Source organism: Ciona intestinalis, chromosome 1, assembly GCF_000224145.3.
Source record: "Ciona intestinalis chromosome 1, KH, whole genome shotgun sequence".
In the NCBI taxonomy this organism is placed as follows: Eukaryota; Metazoa; Chordata; class Ascidiacea; order Phlebobranchia; family Cionidae; genus Ciona; species Ciona intestinalis.
The window spans coordinates 1,979,279-2,000,022 of record NC_020166.2 but is presented as its reverse complement, the minus strand read 5'-3'; the positions used below and the strand labels follow the sequence as shown (position 1 = coordinate 2,000,022).

Genomic DNA, 20,744 nt, shown 5'->3' with positions numbered 1-20,744 from the left:
CACAGTTCGCTCAAATTATATTAGAGGGCAACTATGATTTAAAGGAATATAAGTTTGACTACCTGCTCGATGTAGGCTGCGGCGCCGGCCGGTCAGCCAATGTTTTTGCCCCGTATTCCCACGACGTGTTAGCGATTGACCCAAGCGAAAACGAACTCAAAGAAGCAAGATTCCTAAAACAAGTTTTCCCACGTGACCTACAAAACTGGAATTGCGGAAGAACTTCCGGTTGATGACGCAAGTGTTGACGTCATCACAGCTGCAAGTGTTGACGTCATCACAGCTGGAACTTCTGTACACTGGTTTGTCAGAGAAAAGTTTTTTAAAGAAGTAGACCGAGTTTTGAAACCTGGTGGTCGTTTGGTATTGTTCGTATACTGGATAGTGGACACCGCGCGTATACCCTATTGACATCCTGGGCAATTAAACTATAATCCCAATATAGTTTCTAACGAACTTCTGGCGATTACAACCACGGCTTTTCTGAGAAAAATAATCCTTGCAAACTTGAATGGTTACTCTAAGATTTTTCACAAAATTTCATACGAAGATAAACGTAGATTTGACACGATTTCTTCGGACTATTTCTGGTCCTTAGAAGATCTGAAGACACTCACGACTGTTATATGAAGGATAAAAGGAGAGAATTCACTTTTTTCCGGAAGAAGTGAGGAACAAGAAGATATTAGAAGCTGACGCGTTTCTGAACAGATAACAAAAACACTGAGAAGTGCGTGGGGTTGCATAGATAAGAATGATGCAGATGTTCGCCTAAAAGCTGTGTACGACTTTCATGCCATGATTGCTCGAAAGCCACAGTTATAAAAATTTTGCGCGTGCTTTCTGTGTTGTGGCTATTTGTGTGTGTTGCGAAACATAGTTTTTAACTGCGCTTTGATTTAAGCTATTTTAGAAATTAATTTAACTTATTTTTTCATAAACCAGAAGACAAATAAAATATGTTATACAACGTCCATTCATATTTCATGGTGCAGAAAACATGACTTGTACAAAAGAAAAATTGGTATCTTCAGAGAAATGCAAGTAGTAACCTCTTTAGTGGAATGCCCTTCTCAAAAAAGAGGCGTTTACATGCGGAAAAACTGTTACAACAATATATACTTTTCCACACTTTATTTCTAAATATACGTCGAGTTTGTGCGAGCCTTATGGTTGGAATGAGACACCTTCCGTGTTTTGTAATATTGTATTAAACTACAACAGGACATGGGCTTTGTAACCGGTAACCACAAAGTTAGTAAAGATGTTGGGCAACCCTAATAATGCTGATGGCAAATTCGATTCCTCCTGTCACGTGATTTTGGGCGCGCTTTCGTTGTAAACGTTGTTCTCTCTCTTTTAAATTGTGCAAGCTAGTATACAAGTTATGTTTTGTGTCTAAAAATTGGTATTATTTCTTTGGTTGCATATGAGTAGGAAACCAGGCATGAATAAGAAAAAGGATTTATTGAAAGTTATCGTTAGTGATGTTGCAAATGTAAACCCAAGCGTGTTTTACGTACATTTGGTGAAAGAACGTCAACTTTTGACGAAGCTTCAACATGATTTAAAGTAAAAATTTAAAAAAATCAATCAACCACAGTAATACATAATAATACATATCTATGTTTACAGTCAAGTTTATTGTCAAAGCTGGAAAAGGAAGTTTCGTTTCGAGAATAAGATAAAACCTGGAGACACATGCGTTGCGTATTATCTACCAGATCACTTGTGGTACAGAGCTGAGATCATAAATGTTGACAAAAACACTGCACAGGTTCTAATCCTAAGTTGCCATCAAGAAATTTATAAATCTATACGAGATACAGCTGGTCCAAATACAAACCAAATACAAACTATTTTTCAGGTTGTTTACTTGGATTATGGGAACCTGGGTGAAGTTGATGTTGAAGATTTACGCAAACTTATTTCTCCTTTTGATCAGTTGCCGTTTTATGCCCTAAAATGTTCATTATACGGGGTAGGAACTAATAATTAGTTAACTCATATTGGCCTTTGTCCGTACTGGCATTATTGATTTTGTCATAAGAATGTAGGGTTTGATGTTAGGCATTGATCCTGGGCGTATGGGTCCTTGGGGATAAGTCCATTTACAGGCATTTCTTGGGGATTGGGCTAAATTTGACCTAAATCCTAAATTTTAAAGCATCTCACCCGTAATAGCATAGAATAAAACTGAAATTTATTTAATCGCTCCAACCCAGTAGTCACTAATGGGTTGTTTAAATTGTTAGCCATACAGAAAAAATCAGTTACCCACAAAGTTACATATATGGTAACTTGTAAGCTGGCAGGAGGTCTATCAACACTTGTGTTATAACGACTGTCAAATGCAAGAATATAGTGGGTTACATTAAGTTATAACTTTTCCAGATATCACCATGTGTTAGTGATGGTGTCACCAATGTTGATACTTGGTCTTCTGCTGCCAAGTGTTGGTTTGAGGAATCTTTATTGAACAAAACATTTTCTGCTTATTTCCCTTTTCGAAAAATCAGAAGTTCTATGGGAGTTTCTAAGATTGTTCTATTCTACCCTGACTTGTCTAAAGTTGGTGCTTCACAGCTAAATATATTACAACAGATTAGTTGCTAAGCAAATCTTAAATTTTAACATAAAATTAATTAATTCCCACCAACATATCAATGTAGTCTTTTTACATTTGAAAAATTTCAAAGAAATAGAATAGGCCAAATAACTTAAATCATCTTTTTCAGACGGTGCAAGACGTCATAGTTTCACTTGGTTTTGGTTTCAAAACAGAAGACAGTTGCAAAGAACCTTTAGATTTAGAGGTAGTGTTGTGTTACATTGGTGGTGTAGAACAAATATTTAGTGCTTATGGTAATTAATGCACTTGTTATGGAAAAAGTTGAAAAAAAAAACTTTTAATGGTATTATTTTGCACAGATTGGCAGCAGTTCCTCGTCATTAAAACTCTCAGATCTATCATCTACTGAATACAGGTTTGTTAAAAAGTTGATCAATAAATGTAATGATTTTGGCGGCAGAACAGTTTCTATAACATATTTTTTACACTTCGAGCCCGCGTATGGGTTACCACGTATATAAGGTTGTGAGTGATTAGTTTTTATTATTTGTATGACTCACAGTTTGGACAACCCATTAGTGACCACTGAGTTTGAGCAATTTTCCTTGATAACCAAAACTAATAAATTCTGCCACAGGTCCTTTTGCAAATCAAGCGAAAATATTTTGACTGCTGGTTCTCTTCCAAATGATATCACATGTGATGATTTCCAAAGCCAGTTTGAGGTATTCACATTGAATTATACAGTACCCTGGTCTTACTTTTGCCAAATGGCAGACTCAAGTTGAGAAAAAAACTTTTTAAGCTAAAAGAACCAAAAATAAGTTCATACGTAAGATTATTAAAGGTAGATATAAACCAAAAACCAATAGATAGCGTTATTGTTTAAATAGCTGGTAAGCTTATTTAGTCCAACTTTGGGAATTTTCATGAATAATTGTTGTGCATTTTTAGAGTTTTTTTAAACGTTATAATACAGGTGTCTTATCTTATTTAAGGCACTTATTATTCGTGCCCGCTTACGAGTTACTGCATTGTCTGCATATGTAACTTTGTTGGTGATTATTGTTTAGAATGTTTTTTTTTAATTTTTATGTTATAATAGACACGGAGCTTGCCTGTTGTTTACCCATCTACCCATATTGGTTCCTTGGTACAAAGAAGTAATTCAGGATGTGAAGTGTTTGAAGTAATGACAAAGAGTAAACAAGAAAGAACTGCGTATGCCCTGGAAGTTAGTACTGAGGTATGAACACAGGGGCACAGCCAGAAAAATGGGGTGGTTTCAACCCCAAAAGTATAGGGGGGGGTACTTTTCCTTTTTTATTTGAAGTGTGAAGCATTAGCCCATGCAAAAACAAAAAGTCAAAAGTCAAAAATTGTTTTAAAAAAATTGCTAAATATTGTTTGTTGCAGCATGAGAAGAGTTGCATGAAAGAGGATTATTGGGACTTAGAGTCTGCTAAATTTTATAAACCAAGAAAATGCAGGTAAAATATATATTAGTCATCTTCAAAATAAAGCCACCAAATAATCAAATATATGACATGGCACTCCAAAGCCACCAAAATTCATGACGTTAGCGAGAGCCAACTTTTTGTGTTTGTCTTTCAGAACTGATCAATGTTATAAACCTTTACAAAGCAACTCAAAGAGCAAAAAAGCTACAGGGAAGTCTGAACAAAATTTTGAGCACAGAAATAGAACGGAAATTCCGATCATTTTAAAATATTGGAAAGAGACAACTACTGAAGAAATTAACAAACTCATGGCCAAAAAACAAGTATCAGAAACAGTGCCTGTAGTTGATAACCAAAAGAAAGCAGATGTTTTACTAAGTTCACAACAAACTAAATATGCAAAACTCAGTCCAACAACAGTAAGCATTTTTTCCGCAGAACTACTGAATAAAAACAACGGGAAAAAGGTCAGAAATTCTGTGCAAAACAACAACAAAATTACAAAACGGAACTTTGACAGTGTACCAAGAAGATTTGAAAAAAGATTTGCAAATCAGAAAAGTGTTTTTGGAAACACAAAGAAGGAAGAAAATCCAAAGCATGGGGTTAAAAATACAAGTCAAAAAGAAAACCAAAAAAGTGCTGTGAAAAACACAAAGCAAGAAATTCAAAAAGGGTTTGTTAAAAATTCAAAGCAGGATGAAGAACAAAAAAATATTGTAAAAAGTTCTAAGCAGGAAGAAACTTCAGTTGTGAGGCCCACAGGAACAATAATAAATTCTATTAAAAATTCAAAACAAGAAGAAAATCAAAAAAGTGTTGTTAAAACCACAAACCAAGAAAAGAATTCAGTTATGAAGCTAACAGAGAAGACACAAAACTCTGGTAATAACACAAAAGAAGAAGAAAATATGAATGTAATGCTGAGTGAGATACCCCATGCTGACTACATGGACATAAAAGGTAAATTCGACAGGGATAAAAGTGTACAAGAAAAATATCCAACACCAAATGCAATCAGTAAATCTGGAGAGCTTACACCAGCAAAAAATGATACAATTGCCGAAGTAGCACAAACAGTTGGGACTTCTACAGGTCAATGTACTCTAAGTGTTGAACCAAGTAGAGGGACAACTGGAAAAAAAGAGAAATTATTTTTAGAGCAAAATAAAATTTCTGGCGACAATCAGTCTCACAAGAAACTTGATGAGGTTGATGCATCTATTATTAAAGTAAGGATAATTTTTTGCTTGTTTTAAGGAATTTACAGTTTTTTGGATTGCATTACTTTGTTAAAAATATTTGTATTCAAAGTTATTAACTTATTATTATTACTGATTTATCCCTACATGGTAGGGCAACACAAAGTTATAGTAGAGTAACATTGCACGCATAGTTGTAGTGGATAACTTGTTAATGATTGACTGTAACTGCGTATTTGGTTAGCCTATAGTGACCACTATGTTGTGCAAATGTCTGGTAAGTGTCTACACACCCATAATCCTGGTTGCATTAAGTCTCCAACCGAATCCGGTATTTTCCAGTCCAGAGGCATGCATTCCTAATCACTAAATGTTAACTAACCATCTGATTTTCCAGTTAAATGAAGATATTTGTCCCATCATGGATCTTCCCGACACTAATTCAGAGAAGAAAAATAAATCGATAAAAAATGAAGATTTAGTGAACAAAGATCTAGTTAATGTTGTTGTTTGCGATGTAAACGACCCAAGTTTTTTCCATGTTCAACTTTCCAATGCGAACGAAACATTGGAAAACCTTCAAAGAGAATTAAAGTAAGAATAACATTGGTGTCAATTTTATGTATATATTATATTAAACTTTGTCATCTGTATGCTAATTCGGTTGTTTTGTTTTATACATATCGTGATTCGTGACTGTTACCATATATAATGTAACTTTGTAATTTATTGTATTTTTTTGTTTTTTTATCTTTGTTTTCTCATAGTTTGACAACCCATTGGTGACCACAGATTTGTATTCACTTTGGGTCTGTGCTGATTTCCAAAAATACAAACGTTCACACTGGTAGCGGCATTATGAATTCAGTGAACTTTTATTTGGGTCTGTGCTGGTTTATGTTGGTTCCAGTTTAAAATATCATAAGTTTTGTCACTTTTGTGTCAAGCTCAGTGGAGTGTACATATTAAATTCCTTTTGTGTTTTAGTGATTTCTACTCAGAGACCTGGTCAAAATCTCTCAGTTTTTCCACAATGCCATTGAAAAATACCGTGTGTGCTTCATTGTATGTTGATGGTGAATGGTACAGAGCTAAGATTATAAAATTTAATAAAAAAGATGAAACAATTTTGGTGGGTACACTGCAGCTACTAAATCAACTATTCTTTATTGTATGTTTATCTGCCACCACAGCAAGCTAGAAAATCAGGGAGGACATTACCTATTTTACTAAAAAAATGATCTAAAAAAAATGATCATTCAGTGCAATGTTTTGTAATTAATAAGGCAAAGAACAAGTTTAATTGTCTTTTGTGTAAGGATACAAACACTTATCAGCATCAAGAAATCAAGAATTGAACCCAGTATCTCTTGGGTATGAATTAAGATTAAAGTGCCTATCCACTGAGCCACGGTGCCAGAAAAATTTTCAACGAATAATATTCTCATTTTCGCAGGTCAGTTATATTGATTATGGAAATATCTGTTATGTGAAGATGGAGGATTTGCGGCACATTCATTGCAAGTTTTTTGATGTGCCTTGTCAAGCAATACCTTGTTCTTTACATGGTGTAAGTATGGGATTATAACTATTTATGTGTTATTTTGTCAGCCATACAGAAAAACGACAAAGTTATATTGGTAACTCAAAAGCTGGCACAAGGTGTATGAAGCAAAACACACATTTGTTGTAACGACTGTCGTATTCCAACCATGCGAGGTTTAAAGCAAATTACTTTCATTCATTCTATCTGTAGGTCGCACCAGCAACACACAGGTCTGGTGTAGTAAATGAAACTGGTTGGTCAGAATTCACCGTTTCATGGTTTGACCAACATACTCTTGGAAAAGAATTTTCGGTCAAATTTCACGACACAAGTGATCGTAATACAACTGAAGTGACACTCTACTACACTGACTTACCTCAGGTATAATATTATTGGTTGTAATGGGTTGTTTATATTGTCTGCCATGCAGAAAAACAATCACCCACAAAGTTACATTTGTGGTAACCTGTAACCGGCCCTGTGTATGAAACAGTCAAGCAGAACACACACCAGTGTTATAACAACTTTCATTTTTCTGATAACATACATTTATTTAAGCAAAGTTACATACACATACATTTAGGTGCATACTTTGCTTTTATACCCATTCAGTTTAAAAAAATCACATATACACAATGACACAAATACATTTAAGTACAAACTTTGCATACATCCATTTAAACGAAATAAAACCTGTTTTTTCTTTCCCACTACAGAGTGACGTAAAGCTAAAAAGTGTAGCTGACACAATGGTGGTACTTGGCCATGCAAATTTTGACAACGAAACTTTAGGTAAAGTTAATACCAATGAATCCTGTTTAGATCAATGCCAAGCCATTACCAAAGCCAAGGTAGTTTTGATGTTTTCTATAAAAAAAACAGATATAGGTAACTTAAAATGACTGGTCTTGTGTGTTTTGCCAACTGCAGTATCTTTCTTGTTACTGCAGTCTTTATTTTGTCAAGGCTTGAAGTTACTTTCCTTTATTCATCATTGTTACTAGCTTTTAAACTATAAGGTGTACCACTCTGTAGATTAGCACAAGTATTTATAATACCAAACTGTGGATGTTTTTAATGATTTTACCATAGGCCAAAATAGATTTTTTTCATTATTAAGTTATATTATTATTATATACAGCACAAATTGTTAACTTATAAATTCTTATGTTAACGTACCCTAAAAAACTTTAAAAAATACTTCAATTAAGGTACAGTGTGAAGAAAATGAAACCTATTCAAATACAAAGTCACACGTTTCATTAAATAAATCACCTTGTGAAAGTATACATGAAAATGAATTGATTTGTTCACCTTTGGTAAGTTATACTGTTTATGCTCTTGTTCAATGTGCACAATATGTTGAGTATTCTGTTATATATTGGTAAGGTCCTTTGGCAAAGCATGCCATGAGGCCTTGTGTTCAGGATTGAGCCAGAGTTGGTCTATGACCCTATGTCCCTATCATAGATTTACTCTTGTAGACTAGTATAGTATGGATAAAACATATAAATGTTACTTGCTTTATCCTCCCATAGCCAGAAAACAACAGTTGTTTGTTCTTTTCATACATCGCGTGCCCGCTTTAAAGTTACCAAGTATGATACTTTGTGGGTGATTGTGTTTTCGGTATGGCTGACAATTTAATCATCCCAATAATGGCTGCTGGGTTGAAGCAATTGCCATTAAGTGTCTTGCCAAAGGACACATAAGCCCACAATGGTAGCATATTGGCAGTGGAATCCGTATCAATATATACTGATGTACGGGAAGGATTTATTTTGTTATAATGTTCTTAATTGTTACTAACTTTATATTTGTAATTAAAAATATCATTTTAACATAGGTTGTGCCACCGATAAAAAAAGACAGGCCTACAAAACAAATGGAAGTTGAAAGCAATGATGATTTTAACAGTTTTATATTTTCTGAAAGAGGTTTGAAATAATTAGTAGTTTAAACTAGTTTTACATAAAAAACATTGTATTAATATATAGTTCTTCTGAAATGTCCATGGGTAATTGGCTAATTGTCATAGAAATCTAAAGTCTCCGGTAGAGAAATAAAAACATAACTTGTGGTAAATGTTGCTGCAGTACATTTTTATGTATGTGTTTTATTTCACCAGAAGAGGTGGACAGATCACTCATTTCCACTACCAAGGTTGAGTTACCAAGCGAAACTAGTTCTCCAACTAATGGTATGTCTTTTATTGCTTCAAATATGACAAAAGCAATATTTTAAAATGAATGTCCTTTACCACCTAAAATCATAGTATTTAAAAAAAGAAAAAAGGGTGTATGTATGAACATAACATTAGTTGGAATTTTATATATAAAGAATTTGTTTAAACAGTAATCTTTATCATTTAAATTCTTGATAGATGGTTATATTCTTCATTTATTACAGAATGTTTAGACGAATTTAAAACTGAGGTTTCAGACACAAACTCAAAGCAGGTCGGTAATTTATTAATTCGTGTTTTCAATATGGAACATTACTGTTCCCTAGATGGGCACTAATGAGTTGTTAAATTGTCAGCAATACAGAAATCAAAACCCACAATGTTACATATGTGGTACTTCCTAAGCTGGCCCGAGTTGCATGAAACAGAACACCTGTGTTATAACAAATGTCAGTTTGTCGCCATGCAAGGATAAAGCAATTTATCTTTTTATGACAGTCATATTTAAAAACACCCTTTTCATATATTAGTAAAGTTATAGCAACCTGGGGTAACCAAAACAAGTTTCATTCATTCTGCATTACAGACAAGCACACGAACCACTCCAACTAAACCACCATCAACACCAACCGATGATATGGTGAAAGTCAAACTATCCATGGTGGAAAATCCTTTCTCTTTTCAAATTCAAATTGAAGAGGATCAAAGCAGTCTTGACCGGTTCCAACAGGAATTAAACTTGTTTTACTCCCAACCTTGGACCAGTAGATTGCAGTTTAAAGATTTCCCAAGTTATGGGACTCGTTGTGTGGCTTTGTGCTCTGAGGTTTGGTACAGAGCATTTATTCTTGGTTTTCAAAGTTCCACCAGTGTGAAGGTAAGGGTTTGAACAGGGGTGTAACCAGTGGGGGCAGGAGTGCAGTAATTGGAGTCGCGATTATAATTCTTAGTATATATATTTGTCATCTTTTCTTTCAAAAACTTTCTTTTATGATTGAAATGTCTGCTACCAGGCATAATGTCAATAATGTTTTAACGGCTTATCTGGTAAAAACACATAGTGTATTTCCAGCGTTTTCGTCTGCTATCTGGCGAGACTTTATTAGGGAATATATAAACAAAAGTTTTGATAATATTTTGAATTTCCCAGGTTCACTTATTGGATTATGGACGTAGTAAAACTGTAAACAAAGATGATATTTGTCCAATTTCAAGTCAATTCACATCAGAACCACCTTTTTCTATTCATTGCTGCTTATATGGGGTAAGCACAATTTGTTTTTAGTTTTTTAGACATTTAACATGCTGTATGTGTTTGGACTGTATATGTGTTTTGATAGTCACCTATATAATAAAAGCAAAGGGGTCGCGAGAATTTATCAATTTTACAAGTTACTGCATATATTATAATATACAATTAATTATAAAGGGTTGTGAAAAACTAAAAGCAGTCCGGAGCCAAAAAGTTTAAAAACCCCTGCAGTTTAAATCCGCACTTTTATGAATTTATAATTTTAAGTGTAGCGACCAGCGACTACCCTACTATCTTTCAACTAAATGTAAAACCATTCGTTTTATTCATTCATTCAATATGTTTTTACCTGTAGGCTTGTGTTAACAACTGATGTTTTGTTGCTCTATCCTGTATTTTCGTTTAAAATATCTTTCCATCTTTTCGTCTATATCGAAGAGACAAATAAAAGTTATTATCATAATATTCCTACATATATATCATATATATATTATTTTTCTTCACAGATTCAACCATATATGAATGATTGGGACAACACAAACAACATACTGGGTATATCATGCACATCATGGTTTCAATATCACACGGATAAACATGAGGTATTTATTTCAAAGTGTTTTGTGTGTGTGTTCTTGGGCAAGATACCCATAGCAATTGCTCTAACCTAGTGGTCACTAATTAGTTGTCCAAATTATCAGCCATACATTAAAAATATATGAAAAAAAATCCAAAAAAGTATTCACCCACAAAGTAACAGGTAACATACATGGTAACTGGTGAGCTAGCACAAGGTGTATGAACACCCCTGTTATAATGACAGTCTAATTATGGCCACGCAAAGATAAAGTAAGTTACACTCATTCATTCATATATAGATCATGGCACAGTTTATTCCATTACCTGATGAAGACAACCCTGTTTGTACTCAGCTCTATTTCTCTACAATTGACCAGGTATGTAGAATAACACATGTCTGTTGCACTAGCATCTCACCTACTTCTACCCCGAGGATACGGGTTCAAGGCTCGATGCTGCGTCTATTGTCGGCGAATGTGTCCTTGGAAAAGACACTTATCAGAAACATTTTCTCTAACCCATTGGTCCCTTTATATTTGAATAGTTTTGGAGTTGTTATACCGTGTTTAATTTTTTCCCAGAATGGAAACAAATTACTATGGAACATATCCCACATAATGATGTTGCTTGGTTTGGCTCGTATTGATCAAGATATAACTCAATCAATAAAGGTAAATGCTCAGAGAATTCTAACTTTAATAAATTTCGCGAATCTGACTCTGATCTGAACCAAATAGTTCTTGTGATAAGAAATACAGTATTGTGTAATAAAAGATGTATATTTCGCATAAATGCATTGTCAGTCTTTTATTTATATAGACCATAAAGTTGGTTGGTTTTAATTTTTGACCGTTATCTTTTTGTAGCATCAGATCCTTGCTTGTGTAGGTCTATATAAAAAGAAAAATAATATTTTTTTCAGAAAACATTTTGTTTACCATATTAATTTAACAAAATTAAACAAAAACGTTTGTGGTATGTAAAATACAGTAATTTGGAAAAGATGAGACTGTAAAAAGTTTCATTTTAGCCATATGTTTTTTAAAGAGTCTGGGTAACAACAGTATAGTTTTTTTTACATAACTTTTATTAATAATACTTGTCCTTGGTATTTTCAACTAATTTTTTTTTGTGGCTTTTTCTTGGCATTTAACACCAATGTGTAACAAGATTTTACATGAAAATTCTAAATTAATATTTCATTTCTCACATAACTGTATATCATGTTTGCAGTTACTTGATGAAAATATTGGTTCAAGTTCTCTCTCACCAACTTCATGCTTCTCTAAAGAGTGAGTTGTATTTATTTATTGCTCTGCTGCTCGTGTGCCTGCATTGTAACCAAAGGATGTATGTATTGTGCTATAGCCCTCATGGAACCATAGGTCTCCTTTTCATGGCATTTCTGTGTGCCTTCTGCACCCTTCCTTTAGAAGTTAGGATGTTACAGATCAACTCCATCCATTCTCCTTTCTCTTCGCCCTCTTCCTTCTGCTTCTCCTGATTTTAATATTTGAGTTTTGTTGCCATGGCATAGTGATTAGTGTGCGTGCCTCTAACCCAGAGATGAATGGTTACTACCATTGTTTGGCGTACAAGTCCTTGGGCAAGAAACTTATCGGCAATTGCTCCAACCCAATGGTCACTACTGGGTTTTCTAAAATCTAAGCTATCAGCCATACAGAAAAAGCAATCACCCTTAAAGTTACATACATGGTAACTCGTAAGCTGGCACGAGGTGTATGAAACAGTACACCGGTGTTATAACAAATGTCGTTTCCTGTCCATGCAAGGATAAAAATGTTCAATTCACCATTACGTTACAAAAAATATTTCATAACTTTCTTGTTTTACAAAAGTGAATATTCTGTGGATGTTTTGAAAGATTCTGGTGAAAATGAAAATTCGTTTTCAAATGTTCAGAAATATCTGGCAGTAAGTTAATACTGATTGAATTTTAAAAAGTATTTGTTAAAAAGTGTGGCTCTTAAACCTTTAAAAACTTTTTGTCAGGTGTAAGTGTCACAATATTTTTTAATAATTTTTTTCTTTCGTTTTACACTTAATAAAACCAGTTAATAAAACTTTCGTTTTACAGTTGATTAAACTTTCGTTTTACAGTTAATTTCCATGTTTTTGCTTTTCTATATTTTCGGATTTTACTGCAACCGAAAAACAAAAAATATATATAGTACTGTGGGGAAAGATGGGACACCTTTAGTACATAATTTCCAAATATCCTGATCTTGTTTTAAACGATTATTAACGGTCTATGGAAGTTGTGGGAATACGGTTTATTAATTCTTTGAATGTTCTTTGTTTACTGAAATGAGACGAGAAAATAGAACGAAAAGATGTCCTAACTTCCCCCACCCTACTATATTATGTTAAACACAGTAAAATATCATTAGAAACAACTGCATACAAATATTTTGAACTTAATTATAGGATTCACTGCCACAATATTGGAACCCAATGGCGGAAGATTTTAATTCGAATCGAAATAAGTAAGAATGAGTTGTTTTTTTCTCTCTACGTCTACATGGTTGAGGTCCTACATCGCGCTATAGGACATGAGATTTAGGCCAGGGTTGGCTCATTACCCTGACACCCAGGGTGCTAAAACTTATTATTGACCTCTTGGTTTAAACAATACTGGTTAAGTTAAGTATCTTGCCCATCCCTACTTCTGACCCAGAGGTAACGGGTACAAGGCTTGACTGCTATCTTTGGTGGGTGCATGTGTTCTTGTGCAAGACATTTAACAGCAATTGCTCCAACCTAGTGGTCCCTTATGGGTTGTTTAAATTTAAAAAAAAAAATCACTCTCAAAGTTAAACATGCCATAAGATATCTTGTAAGCAGGCGCCAGGTGTGTGAATCAAAAACACCTGTGTTGCCCAGCAAAGATAAAAAAATCACATTTACTTAAATAATTTATTACTAGCTATGCTACAAACACCGACGATGCATGTGTGGCAGTGGAAAACGTGGACACTTGTGCAAAAATCTGCAAGTATTATCAGAAAGGAGATTGCTGGAGGGGAGATAAATGCGCATGGGAACATATACCATGTAATACACAACTTCTTGCTAACCAATCCACCAAGGTAAGGCTAACATTTTCTTTACAAATAGCTTTGATTTTTATAAAATTCCAGGGGTTGCAATGGGACAATATAATGTTTCAACTTTGGTTTCTATTTTTGTAAGGACTTTTAAAGGGAAATTACTTTTTTACTTGGAAAATCCACGGGTTGCTGCAACTTCTTCTGAATTCTTAATATAGGCTTGCATGGTCTTATAACCACATTTTTTAAAATTTAAACATTTTTTAAAATTTTTCTTGGACAGGAAAATACAATAAAATCTTGTCCCGTCTCACCCCACCCTAATATATATTAAAACAGGTCTAATCAATGTGCACATAGTTTTAACTCTTCCAGTAAGCCCCCACTCCTCAGGTGTTATCATACCATAGTATGTCCCATGAGACGTTAGAAGCGGATACTTGTGCCATTGTACGTGTCATAATGCTGCTTAAGGACAGAGACTTTTATGCTCATGTGATAAAAAAATCAACGACAAACTTTACACAAGGTAAAAAGATGACTTGTATGGATAATGAATGTAACTTGCTTTATCCTCTCGTGGTGGGACAATAACACTCGTTATAATACAGGTGTTCATACACTTCGTGTTTGTACAACCTATGCCTCTTACAAGTTACCATGAATGTAACTTTGGCATGATTGTTTTTTAATATTGCTAACAGTTTAGACAACCCATTAGTGACCACTGGGTTGGAGCAATTGCCGAAAAATGTATAGAATTTGTTTCTATTTCATGCTAATAAAGATCGTTCACCTGTTGGGCAAAAAACATTTTTTTGTAAAGGTTATTCAATTTGGTTAAACTAACTTAACAATCTACTTTAACCAACAATATTAATTTAAAACTATTTTAACAAAACAGATTTCTCTTTGGTGCCTGAAAAGTTGTTGGAGTTGACAAAAGATATGAAGACCTATTATTCAAAAAATAGAAGAATGTATGTTCGGTTTTGTTTTAATTATCCGTACGTGACGAAGCAAAGACAGTTGTTATTTCATGCACTTTATGAGTTACCACTTATGTAACTTTGTTGGTGATTATGTTTCTTGGCACAACCTGTAAGACATCATTGGCTTGTAGCATACACTTAAATATCTCCACAGGTCCACAATAGTAGAGCAATTAAACCCATAACCTCCAGTTACGATATATATGCAGTATAACCACTGTTCCACGGCACTGAACAGCTTTATATGATTTCTATTTTGAATTAGGTTTGGCCCTGTAGCTCCCACATGTGGTGAAATGTTTGTCGTCATTCATGAATTAACATTTTGTCGGGTTGCCGTGTTACAACTGAGTTCTTTTACCAGCATCAGAGTAAAGGTAAACTAACTAGTAACATATTCGCATATTTCTTTTTTAAAATGAATTAATATAAGTTATTATCCGCAATAACACCGTTGTCTGTTTTACACGCCTTATATTCGCTTATGAGTTCCCGCCATGTCACTTTGTGGATGGCAATTGTCTTTAAGTGTCTTGTCCAAGGTCACATACGGCCACAATGGTGGCAGCAACAAGCCTTGAACCTATTACCTATTGAGTTATATGCAGGCTTGCTACCACTGTGCCACAGCGCTGGTAACCAAATCTTTAAATGTTTATTACACAGGTTTACTTGGTAGATTATGGGACAACACTCTGGCTTAACACAGACAAGTTGCTTCCAATGGTTGAAGCTTTTATTCATCTGCCAGCACAAGCTGTTCATTGCACAAATATATTTGAACATTCAATTATTAAAAAAGGTAACATGTTTCTACAGTAATAAATAGTGTAGTAGGGTGGGGTAAGACGGGACGTGTTTTATTTTTCTTGTCTCATTTGGTAGCAAACATTCTTAAAGATGGTTGTTAATTGTTTAAAATTTGCTCAGGAAATATATAATATATATATAGTAGAGTGGGGGGAGATGGGACACTTTTAGCACGTAATATCAAAATATCCTTATTGTGTTTTAAACAATTAACAACGTCTATGGGAGTTGTAAAGATGCGATTTTGTAATTCTTATAATTTTCTTTGTTTACTACTAAATGAGACAATAAAATAAAATGATTATGTGTCCCATCTTTCCCCACCCTACTATACCTACTAACGATATCCCAACTTACCCCATAGTATTATATGTTATTTTCCAACAACATTAGGTATTATTGTTTGTGCAGTGGCCAACATGGAGACTTATGCAGTTCGAGTTTGGGAAAGTTTGCCAGTTGTGGATTCTCCGGTTCCACTTACACTGTTGTTCAAAATTTCCAATTAGTGAATTTAGTTTGCCTTTTTTCTTTCTGTTTTAGTTCTTAATCATGTTTTTGTTTATATAGTGGTCTTTTAATTTTTACCTCATTTTTTTGTATGCCATTTTATCATGTTTCATTTCTTTTGTTCCAATTTCGTTTATCAGTATTTTCTTTCATCTGTTTTCGAACCAAAAAAATAAACAAAGGAATGACTTGTAGTGTGTGATATACAGCACTAACTCGCATGCTCACCCATTCTTGGCTAAATTATATAGGGACGAGCAAATGAAGACGCCGGAAATTTATAGGAAGTGTTGAGTATAGAGGACAACGTAGCAGGTAGGACATGGGTGCATAACAACACCTAACCACTCCTTTAGTGGCGGCATTTCGTGTCTCATATTTCCGATATGCCATGGAGTTGATGTGATGCAGTGTTGTCTATGCTTTGTTTTAGTTGAAGTACAGACTGACCCATTTGTTGTGCGTAACCGGAAACCAGTTTGTCAAATGTTATGTATACGGAGTGAGTACAACATTGTAGTAATCATTGTTGTGCCTCTGGTTGATTGACCGCGCCTAATCAACTACAGCGTCTCTTGCTGCATTCTTGGCACGCAATAGCCACGTGTCGGCTGGCCGGCTAACTAGGACATTGGCATTCTGTTGACTGGATACTGGGCGAATGTCATTGAGATTGTGTGTAAACGATGATTTGTGTACCCGTTTTTATACGAAGCAAATAAAGAAGTAGCATAAGTAGGTATGCCTACAAATACGTCAAATCAACAATAAAGATATATACTCAGATACTTTCGACTCATGTCTAAGCACTGGCCAAGTCGTCCTTCTAATCGAGGTTAGATATTCCAAAAGGGCAGTTGGAAATGAACCTTTCGAGAATGAAGGTAGTATTATACCTACTACGTCGGGAAACTCCCACGTCGTAACAAATCGAAAAAGAACAACTTCTGAGCGACACCTAGTAAGGACAATCAACTTCAACCACCCAAGGTAAATCAATCAAACTAATTGTTTACCCATAGTTAATACATGTATGTGTATCAATGGTTTACCTGTTGTTTGTAGAATTGCTAAAGTAGTTTCTTTATCTCTTAGTTTTAGTATACAGTAGAGTGGAGGGAGATGGGGCACCTTTAACATATAATATCCAAATAGGCTGACCATGTTTTAAATAATTAACAACGGTCTGTGGAAGTCGTGAAGATACGGTTTTATAATTCATTGAATGTTCTTTGTTTACTACCAAATGAAAAGAGAAAGCTAAACGAAAAGGTGTCCCATCTTCCCCCACCCTACTATATATACATTTTTGTCAGTAACCAGTAAAAGCACAGTGTTTTCGTTCCTCGCTTGGCACCTTCTCCGCTTACCAGTGAATTTCACAAAATTAACGAAAGTAAAGTAGGCTGTATTATAAACGTATGTGTACACTTAATATGGGCACGTTCAAATCTAATAAATGTACACAAGCTGATTAAACGCCATGAAGGAAACAATTCGTTAGACTGCACAAAACTGACATGTTTAAATAGTGATTTGTTTATGGGAAAATGTTAAAATGAAACTGAAACTTGTATATTTTAATGATGAGCTAAATAATACAGGATAGAGAAACATAAAAATGTAATATACATGGTAACTTGTAAGCTGGCAAGAGGTGATGTATACACCCGTATATAACGACTGTCTTTTTCCAGCCACGCGGGGATAAATTAAGTTACATTCATACGAACAAAACAGTCGCAAACACACTTGTGGTAAAAAGCGTATTTACAAGAAACTTCTTTGCCATTGTGTAAGCTTAATGCTGTTTCCATTGTAGACGTATGTGTTCTTGGGTGAGGCACTTAACGATCATTGCTTCAAACTAGTAGTCAGTCAATGTTTTCCCAAACTAATAGTCGTATAAAAAATAAAATAATCGTAAAAAAATTGCATAATTAGTAATTGGGCAAGCGGTGCATAAAGATTGCGCAGCAGAACAGATGTATTAACAAATAAGTTACTCGCCGAGTGAAAACATACAGATAATAAAGAATATTTGGAGATGTTACGGTTAAAGTTCGTAAGTGAACTGTATGTCGGTGTTTCCTAATATTCTCTTCACTTTGTCGTCACAATATTGAGATTGTTCGGTTGTGAAATGATCTTTCCAATTCCCTACATTACCTGTAAAAGTAGTTTAGTTATATGGATAGCAATCCGAATAAATGTAACTTATTTATCCTCGCTCTCCGGGACAAAGACAGTCCTTATAACATGGATGTTCTGTTTTATACACCTCGTATTTTTTTCTTTATATTTAATATATAGCTGAGAGTTTAGACAAGATACATTTATAATGCAATGTACTCTAAAAAAAACTAATGTAAACGTATTTTGCAGGCAAGAGGTGTTTGACATCCAAGGACATAGGAAAAACATGATATAAATTCTGGAACACATGCTATAAATTCTGAAGTTGCCCCACTACACAAGAATAAGTAAGTGTAAGTGTATAATTCATTCTTTCTCAATCAACATTTTTTTAAAATTTGACTACCTTTTCTGACCATAGATTTTGCAAGGTCTGTTGCTTTGTCTGGCACATTTTTTTTCATGCTCTGTATTGACGTGTTTTTCATTATTTGATCCACTTGTGCATTTGAAAGCGGTACTTCAAGAAAATCGGATATTTTCCGAACTTCTTTGCAAAAATCCTGTTTTGAAGAACTAGGAGATTACTAAAAGCTTAATTTGGGGCAGTCACGTAACTGTATAGTAGTATGCGCCATGCTATACTTGCTAGAGAACTCGGCTAGTAACGATAGAAGGTACCGAGTTCGTTGCTCGATGCAGCTACCATTGTGGTTGCATTGAAAGTAACTAATAAATATGCCTCCTCAATTCCTTCTTACCCGCTGTAAATCTTCATACATCACAAATAGAATATTTGGGTCATCTTTATGTTCGTACCAATATCTTACGTGTTCCAAGTAGCCTTCTCTTTGCTTTCCAAAGTATCCTTGATTTCCTGTTAATAATAATGGGATAACGCGACTGTAATTTCTGCAGATATAACTTTAACTGTCATTCTGCAAGTGAGAATGCTAGAAAGAAATAACATTTTTGCCTGAACCAAAATGGTTAATGTGAGACACGTATAACAGGGGTGGGGGAAGATGGGATAGTCTTTCATTTTATTTTCTCTCATTGTAAGTGAACAAAGAACAGCCAAAGAATTTTACAACTGTATCCTCACAACTTCCATAGACCATGGTAGCAACGACAAGTAATAAACACAACCCACCTTCTATACAGATATCAATGAACTTGCCGAAATCTTCAGGACAAAGTTGGTCCCAAGGTTCGACTTTGTTTTGAATGAAATGGTGTTGATGAGCAAAGTGATACCAGGAAATAACTTGGTCTTTGGGATTTCTCATGATGTAGATAAGCTGATAAAATAAATTGTAAGTATTTGTAATAGTTTAAATAGGACCGATGTCCTATACATAGACGAATTGAGGCATTTCAAAGCTAATAATTTTAATACATATACTGGGGTCGGGTGGGGTGAGACGGGACGGGACAATTTTTTATTCTATTTTCTCGTCCCATTTTGTAGAAAACGAAACATTCAAAGAATTATAAAACCGTATCCCCACGACTCTCATAGGCCGTTGTTATTTGTTTAAAACAAGATATTTGGACATTATGTGCTAAAGGTGTCTCGTCTTTTCCCACGCCACTCAATCGGTGCGTATACTCAATATGTATCTAGTGATAGAATAATTAAGTGCATATCACACTTTACCGTTACAGACTCTTAAACGTCTCGCAATAACTTTTAAGATGCCGTTTTGTTAGCTTTGTTTCATAAAATTGTTTCTGAAAACACAAAACACGCGACGCGTACAAAAACTACATACCTATATGGTTTTCAGTTAGGTTCAGTGCAGAAACAAAACTTCATCAAAATACATGCAGACTTTTCAGTAACATACTGTCCATGGTGTTTATGTATTTTCTAACCTTTACACCTTTACGTTGAAACTTGTCAAAGTTTAAGCATGCTGGTGACAAGTGGGTCATAAAAACTCTTTGTCGCATAATAAGATTATCCACCACTTCGAATTTGCTGACTAATATAAAAATAATTATATTAGGGTGGGAGGGCACCTTTTTATTCCATTTTCTCGTCCCATTTGACACAGGATTAATAATGTAATCATGGAGAAGTATAAAATGGGCCCCTTCGTGTTAAACTGGCTAATGATATTTCATTTCTTACATGTTTTAGCATTAATGCACAAGTACCTGGCCCGATTTCCAAGCATGAAAAAACTGGCGAAAAGTGTTTCATCTTTGCAAGAAGATCAGGTTCATTGCTGTACAGTATTTGATGGATGATTTCACGGAGCCAAGTTGTGCCTGTTCCGCAGGTAAAACATTTTAATGAGTTACGACCATTAGTAAAGTCTATAAACCCACTTATTTTTTGGTAATCGTAATTCGTAGGGGAAATGGTATGTAGCCTATACAACTAACATTCTATGAATAGTGTTTAAACCTAACAACACTATCGC

At 34.6% G+C, this 20,744-nt stretch overlaps 2 protein-coding genes and 1 long non-coding RNA gene across 14 annotated transcripts in view; 2 read left to right on the top strand and 1 right to left on the bottom strand.

Annotated features, from left to right (window-relative positions):
- The first annotated feature begins 1,401 nt into the window (after nt 1-1,401).
- LOC100178786 lies at nt 1,402-16,387 on the top strand. Of its 7 annotated transcripts, none has more exons than XM_026837477.1 (33): nt 1,402-1,572; nt 1,636-1,777; nt 1,868-1,981; nt 2,395-2,571; nt 2,739-2,816; nt 2,932-2,987; nt 3,210-3,297; nt 3,678-3,818; nt 3,989-4,062; nt 4,187-5,264; nt 5,632-5,828; nt 6,222-6,366; nt 6,691-6,804; nt 6,991-7,161; nt 7,497-7,625; nt 7,992-8,099; nt 8,627-8,717; nt 8,909-8,980; nt 9,190-9,239; nt 9,552-9,842; nt 10,116-10,229; nt 10,724-10,816; nt 11,093-11,170; nt 11,375-11,464; nt 12,027-12,085; nt 12,650-12,728; nt 13,242-13,300; nt 13,741-13,903; nt 14,258-14,393; nt 14,769-14,844; nt 15,122-15,233; nt 15,523-15,658; nt 16,078-16,387. In XM_026837477.1, the coding sequence occupies exons 1-33, from the start codon at nt 1,430-1,432 to the stop codon at nt 16,173-16,175; spliced, it is 4,752 nt and encodes a 1,583-aa protein (XP_026693278.1). In that variant the 5' UTR covers nt 1,402-1,429; the 3' UTR covers nt 16,176-16,387. The 7 variants fall into 7 exon arrangements, with proteins under 7 accessions (XP_026693278.1, XP_026693280.1, XP_018670841.2 ...); XM_026837479.1 differs by having other exon boundaries at nt 7,497-7,631; nt 7,998-8,099; XM_018815296.2 differs by having other exon boundaries at nt 7,497-7,631; nt 8,912-8,980.
- A 445-nt stretch (nt 16,388-16,832) lies between these two features.
- LOC113475034 overlaps nt 16,833-20,744 on the top strand; it is a 9,890-nt gene continuing 5,978 nt past the window's right edge. For all 6 annotated transcript variants that reach the window (XR_003396773.1, XR_003396770.1, XR_003396769.1 and 3 more), the window contains exon 1: nt 16,833-17,166. This is a non-coding gene — a long non-coding RNA (uncharacterized LOC113475034). The remainder of the gene's footprint in view (nt 17,167-20,744) is intronic.
- Nucleotides 17,742-20,630, bottom strand: LOC100176474 (sulfotransferase 1C2-like). The gene is made up of 6 exons (XM_002124306.5): nt 20,476-20,630; nt 20,191-20,300; nt 19,466-19,613; nt 19,074-19,189; nt 18,719-18,875; nt 17,742-18,345 (listed from the first exon to the last, which is right to left on the bottom strand). Exons 1-6 carry the CDS (start codon nt 20,519-20,521, stop codon nt 18,233-18,235), a joined length of 690 nt encoding a protein of 229 aa, XP_002124342.3. The 5' UTR covers nt 20,522-20,630; the 3' UTR covers nt 17,742-18,232.